Source organism: Natator depressus, chromosome 10, assembly GCF_965152275.1.
Source record: "Natator depressus isolate rNatDep1 chromosome 10, rNatDep2.hap1, whole genome shotgun sequence".
NCBI lineage: Eukaryota > Metazoa > Chordata > Testudines > Cheloniidae > Natator > Natator depressus.
Genome location: NC_134243.1, coordinates 33,652,655 through 33,676,025, shown reverse-complemented (window position 1 = coordinate 33,676,025; position 23,371 = coordinate 33,652,655). Strand labels below are relative to the sequence as shown.

Here is a 23,371-nt window from a genome sequence, read left to right as displayed (position 1 = left end):
CTAGACAATACCATGCCCAACTCCCCTGCGCTGCCTGCTTCTGCCATATGCCACAGTGTGGAGCTGCGCTGCTTGGAGCACACCAGGAGGAGACTTGTGGGAAGGGCTAGCGTGGCCGAGCCCATGCTGCGTTGGAGCAGGGTGCACTGAGCGGGGAGCTAGTGCTGAGCTCTGACCCCAGTGGCCACGTGCAAGCAAAAGCCTGTGAGCTCAGCCGTTTGCTTGCAGGGCCATGTATCAGACGGTTACTCTGGGTGCAGCCTGCGTGCCGGGATCTGAGCGCTCCCGCTGGCCTGTGCACAGCGCAACAGCTGCTGACCCATCACCATGCCCATATTTGCAACCCCTGGGCCAGCGGGATGGAGCTAGGGAAAGTGACAAAATCCATTGGGAATAGAAGTTAACCCCGACCTGTGGCATGCAAGCGAGCAGTGAGCCCAGGGGAGCAGGCTCACCTCTGCCCACTGGAGCAGCAGCCGGGGCAAGCTCGAGAGAGACGACTTGGAGTCGGCCTCCATCACCTCTCAGCTCCCCCAGCCCCCCTGACCCCACTGCCCATCCTCGGCACCACTGAGTGCTGCATTGAAGATGGCTTCACCCCTGGGTATATGCCTCTCTACCAGTGCAATCCATGGGGATGGATTCCTCTCGGAACAGTGCCTGTTGGGCGGGCCGAGCCTGCCATGTGCCGCGGCAGACTGTGAAGGCTGATCAGATGTAGGGAGAGGCCTCCAGGCAAAGCCCTTGCTGTCTAGGGAGCATGTTCCCCTGAATGCAGTACAAATGCAATGCACCTTATCGGGGTCCCCTCTCCTCAGGGGGGAAGGGGGTGCATGACTGCCTGCCCAGGCTGCCTGTCCCTTTTAGAAAGGGAAAGAGGATTGCATGCTTTTGCTGCCTGCTCCCCCCACAGCATAGCCCAGGGCTCCCCTATGCCCATCCAGGATGCACTGGGGTCGCCCATGTTCACTTTTGTTCAGACCGCTCTGCCTTTGAGCCTCATGTTGGGGGTGGTTCCCTGGTGTCTCACCCCACGAAAAGGCTCCTGCTTATGTCCCCTTGCTGGGGGTTCAGCATGAAAACCCTAGCCCTGCAGCCCCCCGGCTCTAGTCCCTGCTCCTCGAAGCCAGCCGCCATTTGGCCTGCAGCTTCCATGGCGGCTGCTCATGTTTGCGTGCGGGCCTGCGGCAGGGGAAGCCGCTCCCCGGCCGGGAAGGGGTCTGGTTTGATCTCACTGGGCTGCCCCCAGGGCCCCCTGCTGGACTGCCTGTGCCTCTAGGGCCGCCTCATTGCCACGTCTGGCTGCAGCAGCCACCAGTACTGCCTCCAAAGCAGCCCAGCACCTGGCCACGTGTGTCTGTATGCGCACGTGTGTGTGTGCATCTGTGAGTGTGAGTGTCTGTATGTGTACATGTACACAACCAGTAAGCATGTGTCTTTCTGCTCTTGCAGATGAGGGAGCGTGAGGTAAAGCTGTGGGACACACGGCGATTCAGCAGCTCGCTTGTCTCCGTCACGCTGGACACCTCTCCAGGGTAGGAGCGCGGCCCCCGGTCCCGGCATTGGGGGGTGACGTGAGGGGACGTGCTGCTGATGGTTACTGGGGTGGGGGGCTCTGAGCTCGGTCTGTGCTGTGTGGGGTTTGGTTTGCATCTGGCCGAGCCAGGAGGGGTGTTACCAGTGAGACGTGCCCGTTGTAACAAGGCAGCCAGCCCCTTTCCCAGCCTGGGGTCAGAGCCCCTCCAAGCCTGGAAGCTTGGGCCTGGGTAGGGGATGATCAGCCCCAGCTGGAAAGGGGCAGGCGATTGCCTGATGGACGCACAAAGGTTGGGGGAGCTGCAGGAAGCAGGCTGGGCCCTGTGGCAGGCCCTGGAGCTGGGTGTCCCAGGTGGGAGGTCTGGGATGAAGCTGCCGGAGCAGGAAGGGGAAGGAGTGTTGGGTTGGTGTTGAACCGTTGGGGTTGGGGGGGCACAGAAGATGGTTGGTGCAGCCCATGAAGGGACCTGAGCAGACTCTGGGCGTGGTGTTAGCCAGGCCAACAGCCCACCCGTGTCTAGAGCCCCCTGCCGCGAGAGGCAGTGAAAATGCTTGCGGTAGCTTGTAAACTTGGCGTTGCCGGCACTGGGCATGAGCGGATGCTGGCTGCCCTCTGGGAATGCCCCAGTACTCCCAGCCCCCTTCGATGACCCACCCCTAGTGCTCCAGATGTGCGATCGCTTTCCCTTTTCTGGCAACGCCCAGCTGTGTGGGGTGAAGAGTGGGCTCCAGGAGCGGGCTGCAGTCATATTGTCCTCCATTCCCTGGAGCCAGCTGCCTGGCTTCTCTCCCCTTTGCCCCGCGAGTGGCTTATGTAGGACCACGAGGTTCAGTCCGACTGGAAGTGCTGGAGGAAGTGCCTAGGGATGATGCCCACCCCTTGCCCCCTCTGTTGGGAATGCTGGGCAGGGTCGGGGAGCCCCTGCTCGAGTCACTGGTGACCCTTGCACTTGAGTGGCGCCAGTGGGGCACTCAGCCGGGGGAAGGTGCTGGTGTCTGGGAAATGCAGGGAGTTGGATGTTTGGAGAAAAGGAGATTCCATGGAGCGAGTGAACCAAACCGCCAGCTCCCTGCTCTGTTCTCTGTGTGGGACTGTGTCTGCCTGTCACCCAGAGAAGCGCGCGGTGACTTGTGTCCCACTCTGTTTCTGGGGCCGGCACTCTGGGCGTGACACTAACGCTGCACACGCATTGATTTGGGGCACACATGGTGTTTGCTCAACACCTGCTTTTGTGGGCTGTTTGGGAAGGCACGTTCGTGGCCTGGGTGGGTCAGCGCTCCCCAAAAAAGCCGTGAAGATGGCTACGCCATCGGGACCACAGAGGTGACTGTGCTCCCTTCAGCCTGGCGTGACCTCTCCCACGCTGGGTTGGATTTATGGCCTTACAGAGAGCAGCAATTAGAGAAGGAAGTTCATCTGCGGGGGAGAAAAATCCGCCCTGAAGGGAGGGGCTGGGGAGCTCTTGCCCTGCCCCCAAATGAGGGATTGCAGCAGGGCTGGTCGGTTTCCCTTTGCTTGTCGGTTGCACGCTTGGGCTCTCTGTGCTAGTGAGAAGTTGCAATTTCTGAGTTAACACTGGGTCCATTGAGCAGACCCTGTCTCCCATGCCATCTCCTTGCTACCCTGCTGCTCTGTCCCGCTGGTGCGCAGGGCCATACATGGGCAAGGGGCTGGGTCCCATGGGTTTCAGGAACATCTCCGCTTTCCTGGGTGACCATCTAGACTTGCAAGGGCTGCTGATCTGCTCTGCTCCCATTGCTCCATCACCAGCAGGCCGTGGTAATGGCTTCCTCCCTGTCCTTCTGGCTGGGCTGTCAGATGGGCACCCTGTAGCTCCTTGCCTGTAGATCCAGGATTTGTTCCCCTGTTTGAAGTTGGAGACGGAGAGTCAGGCAGGAGCGTGGGGGGTTCCCCTGGGTACACGTCTGAGTTTATTTCTCTATCGCTTGCTCACTCCAAGCCAGGCCTCCCAGGCCGTGCTGGGTGCTCCTCTACCCCAGGCTGCTGGGGAGCTGGGTCATGGGTGCTAGGCAGGCCGAGGCATCTGGCACCATGCCTCACCAGTCTCAGCCTCTGCAGGGACCACAGTCCAAAGGTGAACAGCCCGGGTCCTACAGGAGGTCAGATTGATCCTATCTGGCCTTGGAATCTTGGCATGGATACAGTATCTCCCCCTCCCTCCGCTCCCCATGCTTAGGATGGAGCTTGGGCCTGAGTGTGCTAGACTCTGCCATCTTCAGTGGCTGGAGGATGGCCAGCATGGGGCTGTGTCTGGATGCTGGTCAGTACCCGCCCCGCGTCTGGGATAGCAATGACTGGGGCTGGCTGCAGCAGAGGGGAAAGGTAGTGTGTCCCGGGGCAGCCCCCAGTGTACATACAGCTGATCACGGCGGGTGCTGCCTGGCACAGTGCCCATTCCAGGAGAGGTCAGACGCGCCTGTCGTGCGTGGGGGGAGCCAGGGCAGACTCGGCTCTGGCACCGGGGGTGGGGTGGTGAATTGGCGTTGCAAAGGAGGGCGGCTAGCTCAGCCCCCTCTCCCCCCCCATGCTGGCAGCTTTCCGCCAGCACAGCACAGCGGCAAGGGCTGCCATCTGTCAGGCAGCTCCTGACACAAGCGGCATAGGATCATCCTACTTCCTCCCCTAGCAGTGGCTCTCCCTGCTCCCTCCCTGCATCTCCTGGGCACAGCATTGCTGCCTTGGCCGGGATGGGAGGCAGCCCTGGGAGCACAATGATTAGCGGGTGCTGGCTCCAGCCTTGATTGAGGCATCTGTGGGGATTGGGAGTTGTGGGGAAGGCATGGCTGGACTCTCCCTCCTGTTGACAGACGTTTGGGGTGCATCCATCAGTCATCACTTGGCACGGGTCACCTTGGGAGCTGCCCCCGTCGCTCTTCAGGAAGAACGGGCCCTCGGGCTGAGCTCTCCCCCGCCCCACCGCGCAGGAGGGAAAAGGTGGGTGCAGGGCAGTAAGACTTGGGCTGTTTGCTGTGTCAACCCAGTGACCATTCCTGGGGGCTCTGTCTCAGTCTGGGCGTTGGTCTCAGGTGATCTCACTCTCTCCCATTCATCTCTCTCACTTCCCGTCATTCTAACTCCCCCACACTACATCCCTCGTGTCTGTTCTAGGCAGATCTCACTGCAGGTGCTTAAAGGGGATGACGGGAGAGGCTGCACAGCAAATCATCCCTTCCCTGAATTCAGGGGTCAGAAATATGGGGGTTGCTCGCCCAGGCTCCACCCACAAGCCAGGGCACTCGAGAACTCAAGCTGCCTCTCACAGCAAACCAAAGATGGTCTCTCCTTTCTTGTGTGCTTTGATCAGCAGTGAAATAGCTGACACATAAAAGGTCATCATCACACTTCAGAGTTAACACTCATCTTTAAATTAGCTGGGTGCGTTCGGTGTTGTGGGTCTCATTGGGGAGTCCAAGGCTTTGGGTTGGGGCGCCCAAAGCTGGAGGAAGGTTAGATCCAAAACATCCACTAATGCTTGAAACAATCAGAATAGCTGTTTTGTGCTCTATGGGTCTGGTGGGCCCTCTTTCTAGACAGCCTCCCTTGGCGTGCGAGGAGTGGCGTCTGGAAGTGGAGAATCATTCTGCGCGACTTAGAACGGGTGGAAATGTTTGGATTTTGGCTAATTGAGTGAGGATCGCCGTCATTGTCAGAGCCAGCTCCGCCGCTCCCTGCAGGAACACAAGGGGGCGCTGGGAGGGTGCTGACTGTAGGTGCCAGGCTGTAGGAACGGGCACCGCTCAGGCTGATCTCGCCTGCTGCCTGGAGACCTCCTGTCACCCCCATGCTGGCGTCTCCCGCCCCTTGGAGTGGCCAGAGGAAATAGCTTGGTGAGAGAGCATGGCACCGAGGTTCCTGCTCCGAGGGACCTCCTGGCTCCAGCAGGAGGGAGGGAAGGAAATGCCCTCCAAAATCACACTGAAGCCCATAATTTGCCAGGTGTCTGCACAGCCCATCAGGAAGCTGGGTCCTGGCGCACAGGGCCAGAAATGTCAGGAGCTGCTGGCTCAGCCACCTCACAGCTCAGCCAGCGGCTGGAAGATGCTGTTAGCGAGGCCTCTCCCCAGTTACCTCCTGGAAAGCACCGCTCCCCTTGCAGGCTGTTCTGTGCTGCTGGGGTGGCTGGAACCTCTGCTCCCCATGCCCAGCATAACTGGGCACCCTGCTATTGCTACTGTCGCTCAGCTGGCTGCCTGGCATCCTCCTTGCACACCCTGGAGTGCTTCCTGCGGGCACCCAGGGATGTCACATACCCGCACGCACAAGGGTGCTGGGCACTGCTGTCTTTTGTGTATTCTATTGCTCAGTCCTTATTCTACAACACCCCATTGAGAACTCACATCCCAGTAAAGGGTCGCTTGTTTGTGTCAACTGCAGATCTGGCTAAGGAGCTCGTCTTAGTACAAGAAATTTGCATTAATAAAGATCTCTGAATGTTCCTTTGGCTGCTGACCCCAGAAATCTGCCTCTGCACCTAAACCGATCCTTGTTTCAAGGCCCTTTAGAACCACTCTGGATTTATGAGCCCTAGTAATCCTCAATCCAGACCCGCTGCTGCTGTGCAGAATGGATCTAATATCTGTACTTAGAATCCAGCAAGCCCAGTGCACAAAGGGCGAGGCCTCCCCCAGCCCCTACTAGTGTGCGCACGTGGATCGCTAAGGAAGGCAGCTGAGGGGCGGGTTGGAATTCAGCTTCTAAATTAGATCCAGAAGTGCCTTCCAGCTCCACGGCTATGTTTTTGCAGGCTGGGATTATTTTGGCTGCTGGGCTTTATCTGCGCTGGAGGAATGTGACTGGCAGGCTGTGTGCACGGCTCTTATCTGTGTGTCACTTCAGGGGTTCATAGGGGCACAGCAGTATCGAAATCAGAGGTGATAAAAAGAATTGGGGGGAGGGAGCAGTTGAGGGGTCAGGAGGCGAACTGATTAAAGAGGGGTAAACCAGGGGCTCTGTCCCCCCGGGATGCACACTGCAGAACTGAGGGAGGGACGGGTGTTTTTAGAAAGCAGAGCAGTTGAGCTGAAATAGGAAGGCGAGATTCCATTCCTCCCTCCCCCTCTCCCTCTAAATCTCTTTGAAATGACAAACCAGTGCAGGGTTTTGGCTTGTTACTTGCAAATGTGATAAGCAAATGCTGTTTTTCTTCTGCTGAAAACCCCCGGCTTAAGGCCCCTCCTTGGGCTGGTGCTGGGTCCGCGGTGCCAAGGGCTGAGCAGACAAGGTGCTAGCTGCAGTCAGTGACTGGACTGGAGGGGCCTCCGTGTAGGTGGCCTGTGATGGACTGAAGTGGGGGGGCTCACACAGCTGCACCCACTTCGTGCCTTCAGGGAGCCAGCTTCTTGGCCTGCCTGGGCTGCCCATGAAATGGGATTTGGTGTCTCAGGGTAGCGCTGGCTTGTCCACGTCACACCACTACCTCACGCTGTGACCTGTCCAGCGTCTCTGCTCAAGAGTGGCCAGGGCTGGGCTAGCAAGGGCTGCGGGTCGGGGTTGAGGGGCACTGGCAGAGCTGTGTGGAGAGCCCAGGGCTGGGCTAGCAAGGGGCTGTGGGTTGGGGTTGAGGGGCACCAGCAGAGCTGTGTGGGGAGCCCCGGGCTAGGATAGTGGGGAGTGGGGCGGGGGGCTGCAGGTTGGGATTGAGGGGCATCGGCAGAGCTATGTGGGGAGCCTGGGCTAGGATAGTGGGGGGGGCCTCAGGTTGGGATTGAGGGGCCTCGGCAGAGCTGTGTGGGGACTCTATGACTGGCTATATCCTTACAAAATTCTCTGCTGCCTGAAGGTCCAAGTGGAATCCTTTTCCCCACTGAACTGAGCTGGGCAAGCCGTGCACTAGGTGAAAGCTAATATCATAAGAACAGACACAGGGTCAGACCAATGGTCCATCTAGCCCAGTATCCTCTCTTCTGACAGTGGCCAGTGCCAGGTGCCCAGAGGGAGTGAACAGAACAGGGCAATTATTGAGTGATCCATCCCCTGTCATCCAGTCCCAGCTTCTGGCAGTCAGAGGTTTAGGGACACCCAGAGCATGGGGTTGCATCCCTGACCATCTTGGCTAATAGCCATTGATGGACCTAGCCTCCAGGAACTCATCTAGCTCTTTTTTGAGCCCTGTTATAGTTTTGGCCTTCACAACATCACCTGGCAAGGAGTTCTACAGGTTGACTGTGCATTGTGTGAAGAAATACTTCCTTTTGTTTGTTTTAAACCTGCTGCCTATTAATTTCATTGACTGATCCCTGGTTCTTGTGTTACGTGAAGGGGTAAATAACACTTCCCTATTCACTTCCTCCACGCCACTCATGATATCATAGACTTCTATCATATCCCCCTTCAGTCGTCCGTTTTCCAAGATAAACAATCCCAATCTTTTAAATCTCTCCTCATATGGAAGCTGTTCCATCCCCCTAAACATTTTTGTTGCCCTTTTCTGTACTTTTTCCAAATCCAATATGACTTTTTTTGAGACGAGGTGACCAGACCTGCACGCAGTCTCCAGGGTGTGAGCGTTCCATGGATTGATGTAGTAGTAGCATTGTGATATTCACTGTCATATTGTCTGTCCCTTTCCTAATGGTTCCTAACATTTTGTTAGCTTGTTTGACTGCCACTGCACATTCAGCAGATATTTTCAGAGAAGTATCCACTACTCCAATATCTTTGTAGAGTCATAACAGTGAATTTAGACCCCATCATTTTGCATGTACAGTCAGAATTATGTTTTCCAGTGGGCATTACTTTGCATTTATCAACATTGAATTTCATCTGCTGTTTTGTTGCCCAGTTTTGTAACTCTTCACAGTCTGCTTTGGACTTAACTATCTTGAGCAATTTTGTATCCTCTGCAAACTTTGCCACCTCACTGTTTACCCCTTTTTCCAGATCATTTATGAATATGTTGAACAGCGCTGGTCCCAGTACACATCCCTGGGGAACCCCGCTATTTATCTCTCCATTCTGAAACTTCACCTTTTATTCCTACCCTTTGTTTCCTATCTTTTAACTAGTTACCAATCTATGAGAGGACCTTCCCTCTTATCCCATGACTTCTTACTTTGCTTAAGAGCCTTTGGTGAGGGACCTTGTCAAAGGCTTTCTGAAAATCCAAGTACACTATGTCCACTGGCTCACCCTTGTCCACATGCTTGTTGACCCCCTCAAAGAATTCTAGTAGATTGGTGAAGCAGGATTCCCCTTTACAAAAACATGTTGACTCTTGCCCAACAATCATGTTCATCTATGCATCTGACAATTCTGTTCTTTACTATAGTTCCAACCAAAGTGCCTGGTACTGTCGTTAGGCTTACTCACCTGTAATTGTAAAATCCCTGTGAGGTGGCTTTGAGTTCTTTAGATCACTCGTCTGGTGAGCAACAGGACAGCCACTGTGTCCTGCCAGCCTCTTTCCCTCAGGGCAATTGGTTCTCCTGTGAAATTTGCTGGAGTCTTTTCCTCCCAAGTGAAGATCCAGGTGGGGGCAGGTGCTGTTCTGGGTGGGTCCCTGCTCTCTCCCTGTGCTCTCCTTGGTTTAGTTACTGCTAGCTGAGGAAAATCAGCTGGAATTGCCCTGCCTCTGTGAGGCACAACAAGGAAAGTGCCCCACAGCCCTTTCCCAACCACAGGGCCCAGGATTCCTCAGGTATGGCCCTGGTTCATGAAGTGCCCTTGGCTACTGTTAACCAGGAGGCCACAGGGACAGGGGAAACCACAGTTGAAAGGTCAGTTCATCTTCAGAAGCCACCAAGTGAAGAGACCCCATCTGTCCACACTGTCTGGCTTCTCTTCAGGGCTAGTCACTGGGAGTTTGGGGCAGTCACTCTGGGTGGAGGAAGCAGGAGGGGGCCAGCCTTGCCCCTGTGTGAAGCAGGCCAAAGCTCTTGGTGCCCTGGGAGTGGCCCATTTAGTCCGCTGGGCACTGTCTGTGTGCTCCTCTTGGGCAGAGATGAGTATGTGAGGCCAGGAAGAAGTGACTGACACCTCCTTTAGGGAACCAGGAAACCACTGCCTGGCACTGCTAGCCCTCTCTGGTTCCTCGCACCAGCCAGAGAGTTTGAGGAAGAAGCGAGGGGGCTAACACTAAGCGCAGCTGGCTCCCTCTAGGGCTTGGTCCTCTTCTGTGGGGTTCCAGGCTGGGCATGGCCTGAGGGCAGCCCAGAAACCCTCCTCGGGGCAATGGCCAGAGGGGGCCGATGAGTTATGCGCGGCAGCCTGCTCTGTGTACCGACCGCTCTTCTCTGTGCACCGGTCCCCAGGAAGCTGGTAGGTGCTGGCTGGTGGAGCGGGGCCCAGCAGGCAAGGGAGCACTCACTAATCTAATGTCGAGCAGCATTGGCGTTGGGTGTGTCTGTTCTGCTAGGGAAGCGGCTTGGAGGGGATAAGTTGGCATGGGCACGGGGGGTGCTGGGAAGCTCTTATTTGCTTTTGAGGGAAGTGTTAAGAGGCCTCGGCAGGGCCTGGAGAACAGGGCTGGGTTTCACTGTGCAGGAGCTCTGCCAGGCCTGGGACCCAGGTGTGTCACTGCTAAACTTAGCCCTGCCACAGTGGGGCTCGGGGAAGTCCTGCATGAAGCTGGGTGCCCCATGGCTCTGGGTTCCAGCTGGGTGTCTTGTGCCCCTGGTCCCTGAGCCCACCCGCTTGCTCCCCCAGCTGCCATTCCTTGGCTCTCGTGTTGGAGCACAGGGGCATGCTGGGAGCGAATGTAGCTCTGCTCGAGGTGAATCCATGAACAGGGCAGGACCCAGGGCCCGTCACAGCTGGAAGGAAGTGACTGGCCGGCTGCTGCTATAAACATCCTCCCTCCAGCGTGCATGAGGCCTTGGATGGCTCAGCCTCTGGCCCCTGAGTCGTGCTGGAGCTCTCATGCTGTAGCTAGCGCAGCCAGAGCCCTGCTGGCTCCGACCTAGCCTGTTTCCCGGGGGCAGGGCAGGAGTCCTCCCCGCGCTCTGTTTTCCAGTACTTTGTCCCAACAAATTGACTCATGCGCTGCGGTGTCTGCCTTCGCCCTCGGGAAGCTCTGCGAGCCTCCTGCTCCGGGTGAGAAAAGCTCTGCTAGATTGCAGGGCCTGCTGACCCTAGACTCTGGGAACGGAGCCTGTTACCTTCCTGCCTCCGAGCTCACTGGCACCGACCTGGAGGAACAGGGAAGCGCTGTCACAGGCCAGGCCCAGTAGCTGGGACGTTCTTGTGTTAGGGGATGCTCCGGCCCCTCCCCTGCCCCCCAGCCTAGAGAGTTTCTTTCCCATTGTAAAGCCAGCCTCCCTCGCACCAGCGTCGCAGCACCCCCTGTTGGTGGTAGCACTGGGCGTGGTAGCACAGCCACCTGCTCTGGAATGGAGCCCAGGGCCTGGTGGCTCTGCAGGCAGAGATCGGGATTAACCCTGGGAGAGGGAGCAGGCGGGCACTGCAGGGCCTGGAGCGCCGGCTGACTTGGCGTGGCTCAGGTTTTCTTCTCCTCCCATCACTCCAAGGCAGCTGATGCAACAAACCAGCTTCTGCCCTGATGCAAGTGTAGTGTCTAAACCGCTGCCTGACTCGCCACAGCCCAACTTCCTGCTCTCCCCTTGGCCCTGGCGCTGCCTCACCCAAGGTTAGTGTTGGCCAACCTGCTCTGGTACAAGGGGCTCCATAAAATGTGGCCGGGATTAGCAGTTAGTTTGGCAGAATGGCCAGGTCTGCCTGCACTAGCACACGTGGCCTGTTCCCTGCCGGAAGTCAAATGGCCTCCGTTGCGCTGGGATCTGTCAGGATAAGAGGGGCTGCTCCCCACTGTCATGCAGCCATCTCTGGGGTGGAATGCAGCACAGCGTTTAGGAACGCTACAGAACAGCTTAGCCCAGGAAATGAGGGAAGAGACGGTAGCCGGGGGAGTTTAGGGAGAGGATCTTTGTCCAGGTCCCTGGAGTTAACGTCCCTATTCCTGTGGGAAGACTGTGGGACATTTTAATGGCAGTGTGTGGCTGGGCCCTTGGTTTCATAACTGTGGTACCGCCCCCTCCCCCATCTGCTCAGGGCCGGGAGTCAGCCACAGCCCTCTCTGCAGCACTGAATACCTAGCCTGTTAAATCCTCTTCTGGGAGCCAGCCACTGGGTACTTGCGTGGGGAGGAGGGTTTGCCCCCAGCAGAATAAGGACCAGCGTGGTGTAGAGCTGGGAGCAGAGCACCCCAGCACTGTGGCACCACTGGCAGGAACTGGGGAGGGAGGGGGGGTTGCCATGACAGTCCTGCCTGGTGGGAGGCTCCAGGTGGGGGAGGGCGGCCTCACCCCGCAGATCCATGGGTCCTATTCTCAGTGCAGGTCTGTCCTGCCTTCTGCTGTCCCAAGACTCCCTGCTCTCCTGCCTGCCTGTGCGCTGCTGCTGCTAGGCATTTCCTCTTGCGTGGCAATGCGGGGTGTATGGGCAGCTGTGAAAATGCAGGGCCTGTGTGTAACGTGACATCAGCAGCCCCCTAGGGGAGGGCAGCTCCTTGTCTCTCCCCCCCGCCCCGGTAACTCAGGGGGCTGTGAAACACAGCAGCCCCTTCTTGTGGCTAGGGCCCCACTCTCTGCCTGGTCTGGCACCAGCTGAGTTGCAGATGGCTTGCTGAGTGAAAGCAGTCAGTGTGGCCCAGCACCAAACCTACCTGAAGCCAATATCTCTGCATTCCAGTTTGGCACCTACCACTCGCTGGGAGCCCCCTGGGGCCCCTGGAAACAATCAGCGCAGCTCAGAAACGGCATTAGGAGCAGCAAGTTAAAGAAAATCGTACACTCAGAAAACGGGGCGAGGGAGCCTGCTTTCTGCCTGGCAGAGGGTGCAGTTCCAGGACTCGCCCAGGTCTGGGAGGTGCAGCAGATAGGAAGTGAGATGCCCAGCCGGGGTCTGCCGTTCATCAGCTGCTGTAAAGGCCGCGTTGGCAGGACTCGTATCTCAGCTACACAGTTCCCTTGCCTGGGTGTTACCAAACCAGAGTAGAGAGCAGCGCACTGGGTTAGGGCCTCAGCCTGGGGACCTCTCCCAGGAGGGGGCACTCTTGTTGTCTCCACTGCCCCAGTGTGCTAGGTGCTGCAGCAAAGCGCTTTGGTGTTCAGTGAACTAAGCGCGGGTCCCCACTGAGCTAGTTCCTGTTCTGCCTCGCACTTAGGGGCAGTATGGGAGCCGACTCAACTTCACCCATCTCTCCCTCCTCAGTGCCCGACTTCCCTAGCCTGCCGGCTGCCTTTGGCTTTCCAGTCTGAGGGGCCTGCCCGGGGCAGTTCTGTGAGTGGCAGGGTGGGAGGGTCGCAAAGGGCTCACGGCTCGCTGGGCCTAAAGAGAGCCGCTTCCACTGCTGGCAGACAATCCTCCAGCTGTGGACAAGCCAGCTGCCCCGGTGGCTTTCTACTGACAACACTTCTTGCTGTCCTGGGGCTGCAGATGTTCAACCCCCGTGGAGCCTGGCGCCCCCTTCCTGCCAGGGTGGTGGCATCTGCAATCGAGGGTTTCTAAATCCCTTATGGACATGACACCTCGTCTCCCTCCCTGGCTTTGCCCAGTGTCCCTTGCCTCACCCTGTCTCTGTCCCTTGGAGCAGAGAATCCCAGCTGAAACACAAGCCAAGGCAGGAGCTGGGGAAGGGGTGTGAATGGCAGGACTGTCCAAGGACAGACAGCGAAGAATGGGCCTTTCACGGGCACCAGCGGGCGCCGCAGGTCAGCAGAGCTGTCGGAGCTGCCTGCCGAGTGGAGCTGCGCTCCGTGGTCCTTTCCGGTCCATGCTCCTTTGTCTGGCTCCGGCCGGCTCCCCCGCGTAGCACAGCAGCCGCAGGGGCAGCCTGAGTGAGCTCTTAGAAGTGGTCCTTTCCGCTCAGCAACTCACTTCACAGCTTCCCCTGCATAGCCCCAGCCACGCGGGAGCCTCCTGCCTGAGCGGGCCGACAGTGCATGTGTTGAAGTGAGGAGGGTACAAAGCGAGAGGTGTCAGCCCTGCCCTAGGACAGCAGCTCCTTGCAGCCCACTGCTTTCCATGCCCCTCGGTCCTCGCGGGCAAGGGAGTGAATGAGAGCGGGTCTGGGGCACTTCTTGAGCGGGGAGGGGGGGCTCGACCCCTTTACAAAGGCAGGGATGCAGCTCACGCTTGCTCACCGGCGGCTTGCCGAGCACCCACACCCCAGGATAAAACGCCCAGCGAGGGAGAGTGGGAGAGCTTGTGTCTTGGCATGTAACTGGGGGAGCTGTGGCCCTCAGACCGGGTCTGAGTCTCTTGCAACTGGACACAAATTAGCATGAGCCAAAGTGACATTAATCTTTAGTGAGCACTGGCAGAGCAGGGGGGGTGCAGGGCAGGACTGAGGGGCACTGACAGAGCAGGGGGCAGGACTGGCAGAGCAGGGGGCTGCAGAGCAGGACTGAGGGGCACTGACAGAGCAGGGGGCAGGACTGGCAGAGCAGGGGGCTGCAGAGCAGGACTGAGGGGCACTGGCAGAGGTGGGGCAGGACTGGCAGAGCAGGGGGCTGTAGGGCAGCAGTGCCAGATCTTGTCCCTCTGGCAGGTGTTGGCCTGCGGGGAGTGGGACTGGGCTGTCTCTGCTCTTTCGAAACATTGGCCCAGCATTAGTCCTCCCCGCAGAGGCCCGGTTGATCCTCGTGTCAGGCATCCTGCTCTGCTCATGATCTCTCGTGGGGAGTGAGCCCCCTGCTTTGCCTCTGGCTCAGCCCGTGTGAGCTGCCTTGCTTGTTCCTGCTGCCCTGGCATGTTGTATCATCACTGCTGGGAGCCAGGTTCCCCCGGGGCCCCGGCTGTGCCTCTCCAGGGTGCAGCCCGGTGACTGCCGGGGCAGACTGGCGAGGGTGCTGCCCCCTCGCCTTGCATGGGAGGAGCTGCTGTGCGAGGGCGGCTGGATGAGTCAAGCAAGCAGCTTGTTTAGCTCCTGGAGGAAGTAATCCAGGGGCGGCCAGGAAACTCAGCCCAGTCATTAGTGCAGCCGGCCCAGCGGGAAGGGAGCCGTGCTGAGCCGGCTGCTCTGGCCGACACGCCCAGGGCAGAGCCCCGCCACCCGTGCTGCACGCCAGCAGCTCAAGCGTGTGGCCGGCAGCTGGGCCTGGCCTGTGTCGGGTGCACAGATCCTGCCATCCCGGCTGTCCTGTCCCCCCGTCCTACCCCCGGCCTCCTCACCATGGGGGGCTCTTACCCTGCTGGGGTGCCGTTCCAGACACCTACTCAGCACAAACTCCTCTGTGTTGCTGCTGCAGCTTCCCAGCTATACGTAGCAAGGGCTCTGCTCCAGTGCCAGGCAGGGTCTTAGCGGTGCCCAGGCAGAGACCCGGGGCTCTTGGACCAGCCTTCCCCCTCCAGGCTCAGCGGGGTCTGCTCCAGAGCACCTAGCAAAGCTCAGCCGTGGCAACCCCTCCGTTCCCCTTCCTGGCCGGGCAGGAAGAGTCCTATTGCTAGCCATGGACTGGGCTCCTGCTTCGGGACAGTGCCTGGCTGCTGGGCCAGGGCCAGTACTGTGGGGTAAGCAGCTGCTCTGAGAGGATAAAGCTGGGGGTGTAGGCCCATGTGACACCCACCCGCCCTGCCTCCACCAACGCTGTAACCAGAGCGAGCCAGCTTGGGCCTTCTGGGGCTGGCACCTCAGTGTTTCTGCTCCCCCAAAGGGCTGGGGCTAGTTCTCTGGACCAGCTCAGCCCTCCCCAGCCAGCAGCGTTCCGCAGCGTGAGCCCAGTGCTCTGGCAGCAGAAGGATAGGTGCCCCAGGCTGCCCCGCCGAGCAGCCCCCTCCCCAGCTTGCGTTCTGCAGTGTGGGAACGCTGTAGGGTGGGGGAGGGGAATGCACCCCCTATTCCCAACGAACCCACTCTGAGCGGTGTCGCCACCTCCCCACCATACTTAGAGATGCACCTGACCCGCGTTTCCACCTCTGCTAGCTCTCTGCGGGCTCAGGTGAGCCTTGCTGGGTTTATCGGGGTTCTTGCTTTCCCTACACTCGTCTCCCACATGCTGCTGGAAGCCCCTGCCGTCTCAGCCCAAATTCTGAGGTGCTGCCATGCATCCCAGATGCCAACTGGGCCCCAGTTACCAGATCGGCCCATAAGCACCAATAAGCTCATGCAGCACCTTTCTGCTGGAGAGCTCCTAAGACGGGTTGCTTTGCGCAGCGCTGACACGCAGCCACCTCTGGGGAGGAGTACAGCAGCTGCCATTGCATGGCACTACCCCACTCCACGCTGGGACCGGAAGTAAACAATTCCATGTCCAGGGGAAACTGTGGGGTGGTTTCATGTAGACAGAGTATAATTACCCCAGCTGGTATTCAGTCAGCCCGAGAATGCCACCAGACCGGTTCTTGTGCAGAGTGCCTGGGATGTTGAAAGATCACAGAAGGTCAGGACCTTGGGCCTGGGCTACACTAAAAAATTAGCTCAACCCAGCAAGGTTGTCTCTCAGCGAGGTGTAGTAACTACACCGAGGTTCCATCTCATCTGAAAGACAGCGCTCCCAACACATCAGTGCGGTATTTGTTAGAGGGTGGAGAGGGTAGAGAATCAGCACTGCTCCCTGCAGCACTGGGCGTGCGGTTTGGAGGTGTCCCACCCCCTGCGTCCCTGGCTGAGAGGGCAGCCCTGGCACGTGTCGCCGGGGGGCAGGCTAGGCCGAGTGGAGGTAGTGTGCGTGGGGTGCAGCAATCCATGGGCTGGGGCTAGTCCAGATACTTTCCTTTGAAAGATGGGTCCCCAAGGGGAAGTCAGTCAAACTGGGGCAGGCAGCCATAGCTGCACCGAGTTGGACGGGTCTCCAGTCTGTACAGACGCTCCTGTTGGGCTGGGGTGGGGAGCCTGTGCTCCTTCACAGGGTCTACACCGGGCACAGCATGCATTCCAGCCCTGTGGCAGCACAGCTGGCACCCTCTGGGCATCTGGGTTTCAGGCAGGGTTAGAGACCTGAGTGTAGGAGCAGCCCCCAGCCAGCAAGCTGGCCTGCCCCCTTCCCCACTCCCCCCCCACCCCCACCCCCCGGTTCATGTGGCCAGGAGGGCAGATCTGGGGCGGAGGGGAATAACTGGCAGTGTTCCCTCCAGCTCTGCCCTGGCCCAGTACCCAAATCAGGTGCCAAGCAAAACGGCTGTGTAGGCCTTTATTACCAATGATAGTGTATTCTGGCTGTGACAAGTGGCCCCATTGTGGATGGGGTCCCCTGGGGTGGAGATGTGGGCGCACACAGATAATGCCCACCTCCTCAGGCTGGCGGGGTGAAGACACAGCCTGACCAGGGCTGGGGAGCGGAGCTGTCACCCACGGCGCTCAGCCCAGAACCGTAGGCTCTCTTGGCAGCCTGCGCACAGGCTGGTGCGGCAGCGAAGGGAGAGACAGAGCCCTGGAACTGGCCTCCAGCGAGTCGGGGAGCTGGGAGGGTGAGCGAGGTGCAGGACGCGCACATGGGGCTGTGTGGATGTGCAGGGCAGCCTGGCTCATGGGGCAGGGCACCGTTGCGGGCTCTCCCAGTTCTGCTGTGCCTCGGGGCGTCACCATGGGCAACCGCCAGGGCTTCGTTCCTCTCTGTGCAGCTTGCTCAGCTTGGAGATCTGTGGCTAGGGAGCACCGGAGGAGTGGCGAGTGTAACGACACTGAGCTGGCACAGGTGGACTGGAAAGGGCAGCCTCTGGGGCCTCAGGGGAGGGGGCCTTGTCCTGGGGGGTCTGTGCATAGCTCAGCCTTGGCCTCCATCCTGGCTTCTGGGGAGCAGCCTTAAAGCCAGCGCCCCTCCTCTCTTTAGTAGCCAGCCCAGCCTCCCATTCCGCTGTGTGTGGTGTGAGGTAGAGCCGGGCACTGTAAAGCCTGGAGGGCTGAGGACTGGGCCAGGTCTGCTTTCATCCTCACGCTGTCACCTGATTGTGTTTCCCCTGAGGCTCCGGCCGGCCGCAGCTGCCTTGCCCTCGGTGCTTCTCAGGGGGCTGAGGAGAAGGATGCCGGGGTCCAGTGCGGGGGCTGCTGTTCCTGAGGAGCAGTCTTTCACTGACAGAAGTCTTGCCAGCACGACCAGCTGCCAGCAGGCCAGAGCAGGAGGCAGGGCCATTGTGTTGATTTAGGTGGAACACAACCCTGTCACTGTCCGACATTAACCAGTGTTCAGCAAGGTCAGGGGGTGATACACAGAGACCTCCGCCAGCTTGGTACCATGCACCACCGAACAGCCTTTGAACCTTTGACTGAACACACAGAAAAGCAGGAAAACCAGAGAAAATGTTTCAAATGTCAAGTATTAGTCAGGCTTTTGTTTGAACAGCATCCCTTGTGTCCTTTCCCTTGGCTGGAGGGAGGGGTTAGAGAACTCAGAGTGTTAAAGATAGTGCTATCTGGTCCTTGGCGGGGAAGTTGGCTGTGATGAGCTGGAGCTGTTGGTGCTGCTGTTAAGGTCCGGTCCTGTTTCCTGAGAAGAGCAAACAAGACAAGAAGGGGACAGAAAAGACCACCAAAGACAGACAGTGCAACTTCTGGCTGGGGGGGTTGATTCATGTTTGCAGCCTCAGCGCTGGAGAAACACAGGCCCAGCCGTTCGGAGAGCTGGCATATTGGGAGCATCATTGGGCTCTTGAGGGCATTGCTTTGACTCCCTCCTGGTCCCAGGCTCATTGCGTTGGCCAGCGAAGACAGCTCTTACCAGACAGAAGGCAAAAGGAGAGGGGTAGGGACAGGAGGATGTAAGGTGGGGAAGGAAAAAGACACACGGGAGGGGGTGACACCGTCTCACACCCCAGGCAGAGTTTGGGAGTTAGCTGGAGCAAGGGAGGTGGAGATGTCGGCTGGGTCCTTCTCTCTTGTCTGGTCTGCTCAGGACATCGCTAGAAGGAGGATGGAGAAGGTCCCAGGAGATGGCAGCCAGGATGCTGACGTGCACTCCTTCTCCTTCTTTGGTCTTTCAGTCAGCCCCCTCGCCCCCACAGTAGCCAGCTTTCCCCCGCCCCACAAGAGCCTCTTGTTAAGAGCCCCAAAAGGGAAGGGAGATGGAACAGCCCATCCCCTCATTATTTGGTCCACCATTTAGGCCCAATTTCTGACACGTTAATTTTTAGCCATTGATTTGCAGTCCCACACTTCTCTTGTCTACGGGCACGATTGTCACCCAGCCCGTGAGTTCTCTCAATAGGCCTGGTTGATAGGACTAATTCAGCATCCATCTCCCTTCCGCACCTTTTTCCAGCCGCAGTTATTGGTATTGGCTATTGTGACGCTTTATAAACTTTCGCTCCCTTCATACAGCTGGGCTCACAAGTCAGCTGGTTACCAGAACACCTGCTGGGAGGAGAGCTGGGGTGGGGGACAAAGCAGAGCACCGGAAGCCAGGCCAAGCATCCATCTGGGGAACCCATTTGCACTTGAGGGACCCTTGGTTACCATGTCCTCTTTCTACATCCCTCTTGTGCCTCTTGCTGAAATAGCCTGGTTTGTCCTCCGCCATGAGTGCGGGAACAGAGGGGAAGGGATAACCCCTCAGAGGGGAGGAGTTATTTAGGCTGGCAGAGGGGCTGTAAATGAGGGGTAATCAGGTGAAATGGAGAGAGGGATACTTCAGGCTGACCTTCAGGGAATCATCCTGCCAGTGGGATGGCCGGAGCTGTGGTGCCTCCTCCTGAGAGAAATGGAGGAAGCTTTCGGCATTTGGCTCACTGAAAGCTAGACTAGCCAAACCACTGGAGAAAGTGCAATGGGCCGAATCCCAGACTGGCCCTTGGGGGTGGATTATCTCTGAACTCGGGACCTTTTTAAGCTCTCATTTCTGGGACAGCATAGCATAGCCCAGCACAGCTCCCCCTCCACCCAGCCAGTCTTTCCAAGCACTGGGATCGTTGTAACTTTCGGTTGCCAGGCAAGAGAATTCACACACAGCCAGGCTTGCCTGGTCTGACAGGAGGTTGCACGTTGATTCCCAACTCCTAGGAAGATGGGTGGGAGTGTGGGGGGAGGCCGGGGGTGGAAATAAATCAACCTCTGTGTAGTCCCTCAGCTTTGGGAGCCAGAGACGATGCTGGTATTGGAATGGTACCCACCCAGCTGAATCCTAGACCTTGGCTGATGTATGTGAGCTCTTGGATTATCCAGCCCCCGGCCACAGGATTGCTCCCTGCACTACATAGGGAACATGTCTTTCTGTTCTGTGTTTGTACAGCACCTAGCACACTGGGGTCCTGGCCCAGGACTGGGCTCCCCAGTGCTACCATAATAGAAATAATTAATAATAATTTGCATCTACTTCTGGCCTGGCTTTCAGAGGCATTGCTCTGCCCAAGTCCCCACTGAAGTCAGTGGGAGCTGTGTCTGCTCTGGAGATCAAAGCTTTAGGGCCTAGGAGGCAGCACATGGGTTCCAAGGGGGAGGCCCTCAGCTTTGGGGGCAGGGAGAGCCGCTGTTGGAAGTGGCTGTGATCCCATTTGATGGGAAGCCCTGTAAAACTGGTGATATGGGAGCAGCTGTTCCAGGGTTTCACCAGATTTACAAGCTCCCAGGAACACTCGCTAGACAAATGCAGAGCTCCTGTGGATTGGAACGGACACAGCTTTCTGAGCGGAGGGACAGCCAGCGACCTCCACACTGCCCCCGGCTTGCTGCGTTACCCTGTGGGCGGGCTGGGGCACCGTCTCTGGCACTTGGGTTCGAGGGAACATGCCCAGCTGCTGTTGTCCGGCAGCCAGTGCCAAGAATTCTGGGATGCTTGGGGTGGGGGGGTCTGTCTGGTTTATCCTGCCACCAATCACTGTGGTATCAGGGCGCCTTCTATGGAGAAGTGGTAGTAATAGCCAGGTTGCTAGGGGACTTCATGGAGTGTTTGGCTCTTTTCCCTCTTCGGGGATGGGGGGCAGATGAGGGTTCCGTGGAAACATTCTCTCCTGGCCTGGAGCTGGGGGGAAGCAGAGAGGAGAGGAGGAAGGGCTCCAGACTGATGCTCCGTTAAACCTTTCCCTGCTGCAATGGATAGTCTTATCAAGAGCTGTCCCTTAGAAACAGAAGATGTGAGTGTGTTCTCCTGGCTTGGCGAGAGGCTGCTCCCCCTTTGCGCTCTGAGGAATGCATCTCCACCTTCCCAGCCACAGGAGCTCCATCTCATCCCTTTTATCAGCTTTAATGGAGGTTTTACGATGGCTTTTGTAGTGTGTTTCCCGAGCCCCATGAGTGCTGCTTTGACAGCTGGCCCGGGCATGGCGGCTCTGCGACTGAACCCCAGCCAGTGGCAATTAAAGCCAGGTGGAGAGGCGCTACTGTCTCATTTCGGGGGGCAGGAGGGAACTGTCTCTTCCCTCCCCGCACAGACGATTGCCTCAAGCCCCTGTACTAATCATTCACTCAGCTGCAAGGTCCCCCTTGCTTTAACCTGCAAAAATCAGGGCAGCTGTTTGGAGAGTGAGGGGGACTGAGCGCTGCTGCGGTCTGTGTGTCCCGGGCACTTCCTGCACCAGGGCCTTCCAGAGCCACCACAGACCTTCCCTGGCATTAAACCTACTTTGGACAGCAGCTTTTGACAGGGTCGTTGTGCTCAGCACAGTCAGAATACGCGCTCAGGAGCCCCTTCAGCAGCGCTAGGCTGGAACAAGCGGCTCTGATTTCTTTTGGGGCATCCCAGGGCTGCATGACTCTGAGCCTGGGGCTGTAGCTTGGTGTGTGGAGGGGGGTTGTGTCTCCAGTCAGATCCTCCCCGCTCCTGGGTGTGGGCTAGGCTAGGACTTGGAAGTGTGTTACCTAATCAAACACGTTCTAAAGGTCTAGTGGAGAGGAGGTGACCTAGACTGATAGAGCACTAGACTGGGACTTCAGACCCCTGGTTCTGTTCCCAACTTTACCCTAGGCCAGCTGGGTGACTTTGGACAAATTGCGGTGCCTCTCTGTGCCTCAGTTTACCCACCTATGGAATGGGGACAACGATACTGACCGCCGCTGTAGAGTGCTTGGTGATCTCAGGATGAAAAGCGCTGTGGAACAACTAGGCGTTATCTACCATGTGCTCAGATGGGAGGGTCCCCCTTGCTTTTACCTGGCCACCGTCACCTCTGTTAAAGTCCACGCTGCTAACTGGCTGGAGCACCATGCCTAGAGATCCTAGGCCAGGCAGAGCCATGAGAGATGCAAGAGACAAATGCATTGGCCAGCACCCATCAGCTGATAAAATAGGAAACTGGTTTCCTTTGACTCTGCTGGCCATGTGCCTGCCACCTAGTTCTTGTCCAGGGGCTGAGCTCCCTGGCTAGCTCTGGTCTAACACAACAGCAAGAAGTTGTAGCTCTGTCTGGTGCTTCAGTGGCCCCCAAAACTGCACTCTTTGGGCACCTCAGTCCTCCGTTTTATCCGTGAGCTGTCCTACGTGGGCACTGAGCCACAGTGAGCCTAAGGGACTTGTCCAGGGTCACAAAGGAAGCTGTGGCACAGCAGGGAACTGGACCCAGGTCTCCGGAGTCCCAGGTTAGCTCTCTAACTCCTAGGCCATCCTTCCTGTCTGCCACAGTCCTGGCATGTATATATGGGGCCTCCCGGGGAGTGCTCCATCAGGCAGGGGACCTGATCCCGGGGAGCTGGATTGGAATGCTAGATCATCTCTGCCTCTGACACACTCTCCCCCAGACACACACACAGCACTCTCCTCTGCTCTGTTTCCATCTCTGCTCAGAGACCTGGCCACCCCCTGTGGCGAAGGCACCTGGAGGTGCTGTCCCTGTAAGTGTTCCGGAGGTGGGACAAGGGTTTTCCCATTTCTGCTGATGCTGCTGTTGTGCAGAAACAGGTTCTGGAAACCCAGCATAACTCAGGGCAAACCCTGATATGTGCACTGCACTCCCTCAGCTGGCAAGCCGAAGGCAGAACATGGCAATTGCAAGCATGGTGCCATGTAAGAGAGGTGTCTACGGTTTTATACCATTCCCTTTGCAGTGCTATCAGAGGGCCTTACGAATGGGAGAAGTTATCCACTGGCTCTTGAGTTGAAGACGGAAGTGCTGGATGGAGCCCCATTAATAATCCAAATCCGAGGCGGTTTAATCAATTAGCCACAGCATTTAAAACCCTCTCCAGAGCAAGCCGCGTGGAACAGCCGAGCCATGATCAATCCAATGAGCTCTGCCAGGGAAAGGTTTGAGATGGCCCCAGGGACCCCTGACCAACACAACCCTGCTCATGTCACTTTCTCAGTGAAGGGCTGGGAGCTGGGACCTCCCATCCCGCTGCCCCTTGCACCTGCTGTGCTGCTGCCACCCGGTCACCTTCTTCCAGTGACACTCTAACAGATCCATGCCCTTAGCGGCATGGCCAGTTTGCTCTGCTTTGGCCGTCCCATTGCTGGTGCCTTTGGCCGTGGGAGCGCAGGAATGGCCTCCTGGGATCAGACCAATGGGCCAGCTAGTCCAGGATGCCATTGCAAACAGGGGCCAGAACTAGATGGTTCAGAGGTAGGTGTCAGTCCCACAATAGCCCCGGTGGCATAATCTGGCTCCCATACAGAGCTCGGGGAGACATAGTGGGTAGAGCTCGGCTCAGGCTCTGAGCAATCGCTCTGGATAAGCTTGGTCCGTTCTCAGCCTTAATGGCTTCCTGGGGCAGTGAGCAGCCGGGAGATGGCGCAGCCTGGGAGGTACGGGCCATATCTGGCCGTTTCTCCTGCTCCTGCTGCTGCTGCTGCCCCCCGCACATGTAGCTAGGGTCTCAGACAGGACAGCAGTCAGGCAGCAAGCCTTTCACACCGCCTGTGCCCCAGCAGCGGCACTGCTGCTTTGAGTGTGCTCGCTCAATCCCAGCTAGAGCATGCATGGGAATGACGGTTTTCAGCAGTCTGAGATGGCTCCTTCTGGCAAGGGGGGAGTGAGTAGAAATGGGCTTTCTTGCCT

The 23,371-nt window shown here is 57.9% G+C and overlaps 1 protein-coding gene across 1 annotated transcript in view; it reads left to right on the top strand.

Moving 5' to 3' along the window:
- The window catches only part of CORO7 (coronin 7), a 182,763-nt gene that overhangs the window by 79,821 nt on the left and 79,571 nt on the right, over window positions 1–23,371 (top strand). Inside the window, exon 9 of the mRNA XM_074965691.1 lies at window positions 1,453–1,535. Within this exon, the coding sequence (XP_074821792.1) occupies window positions 1,453–1,535 (83 nt within the window). The remainder of the gene's footprint in view (window positions 1–1,452; window positions 1,536–23,371) is intronic.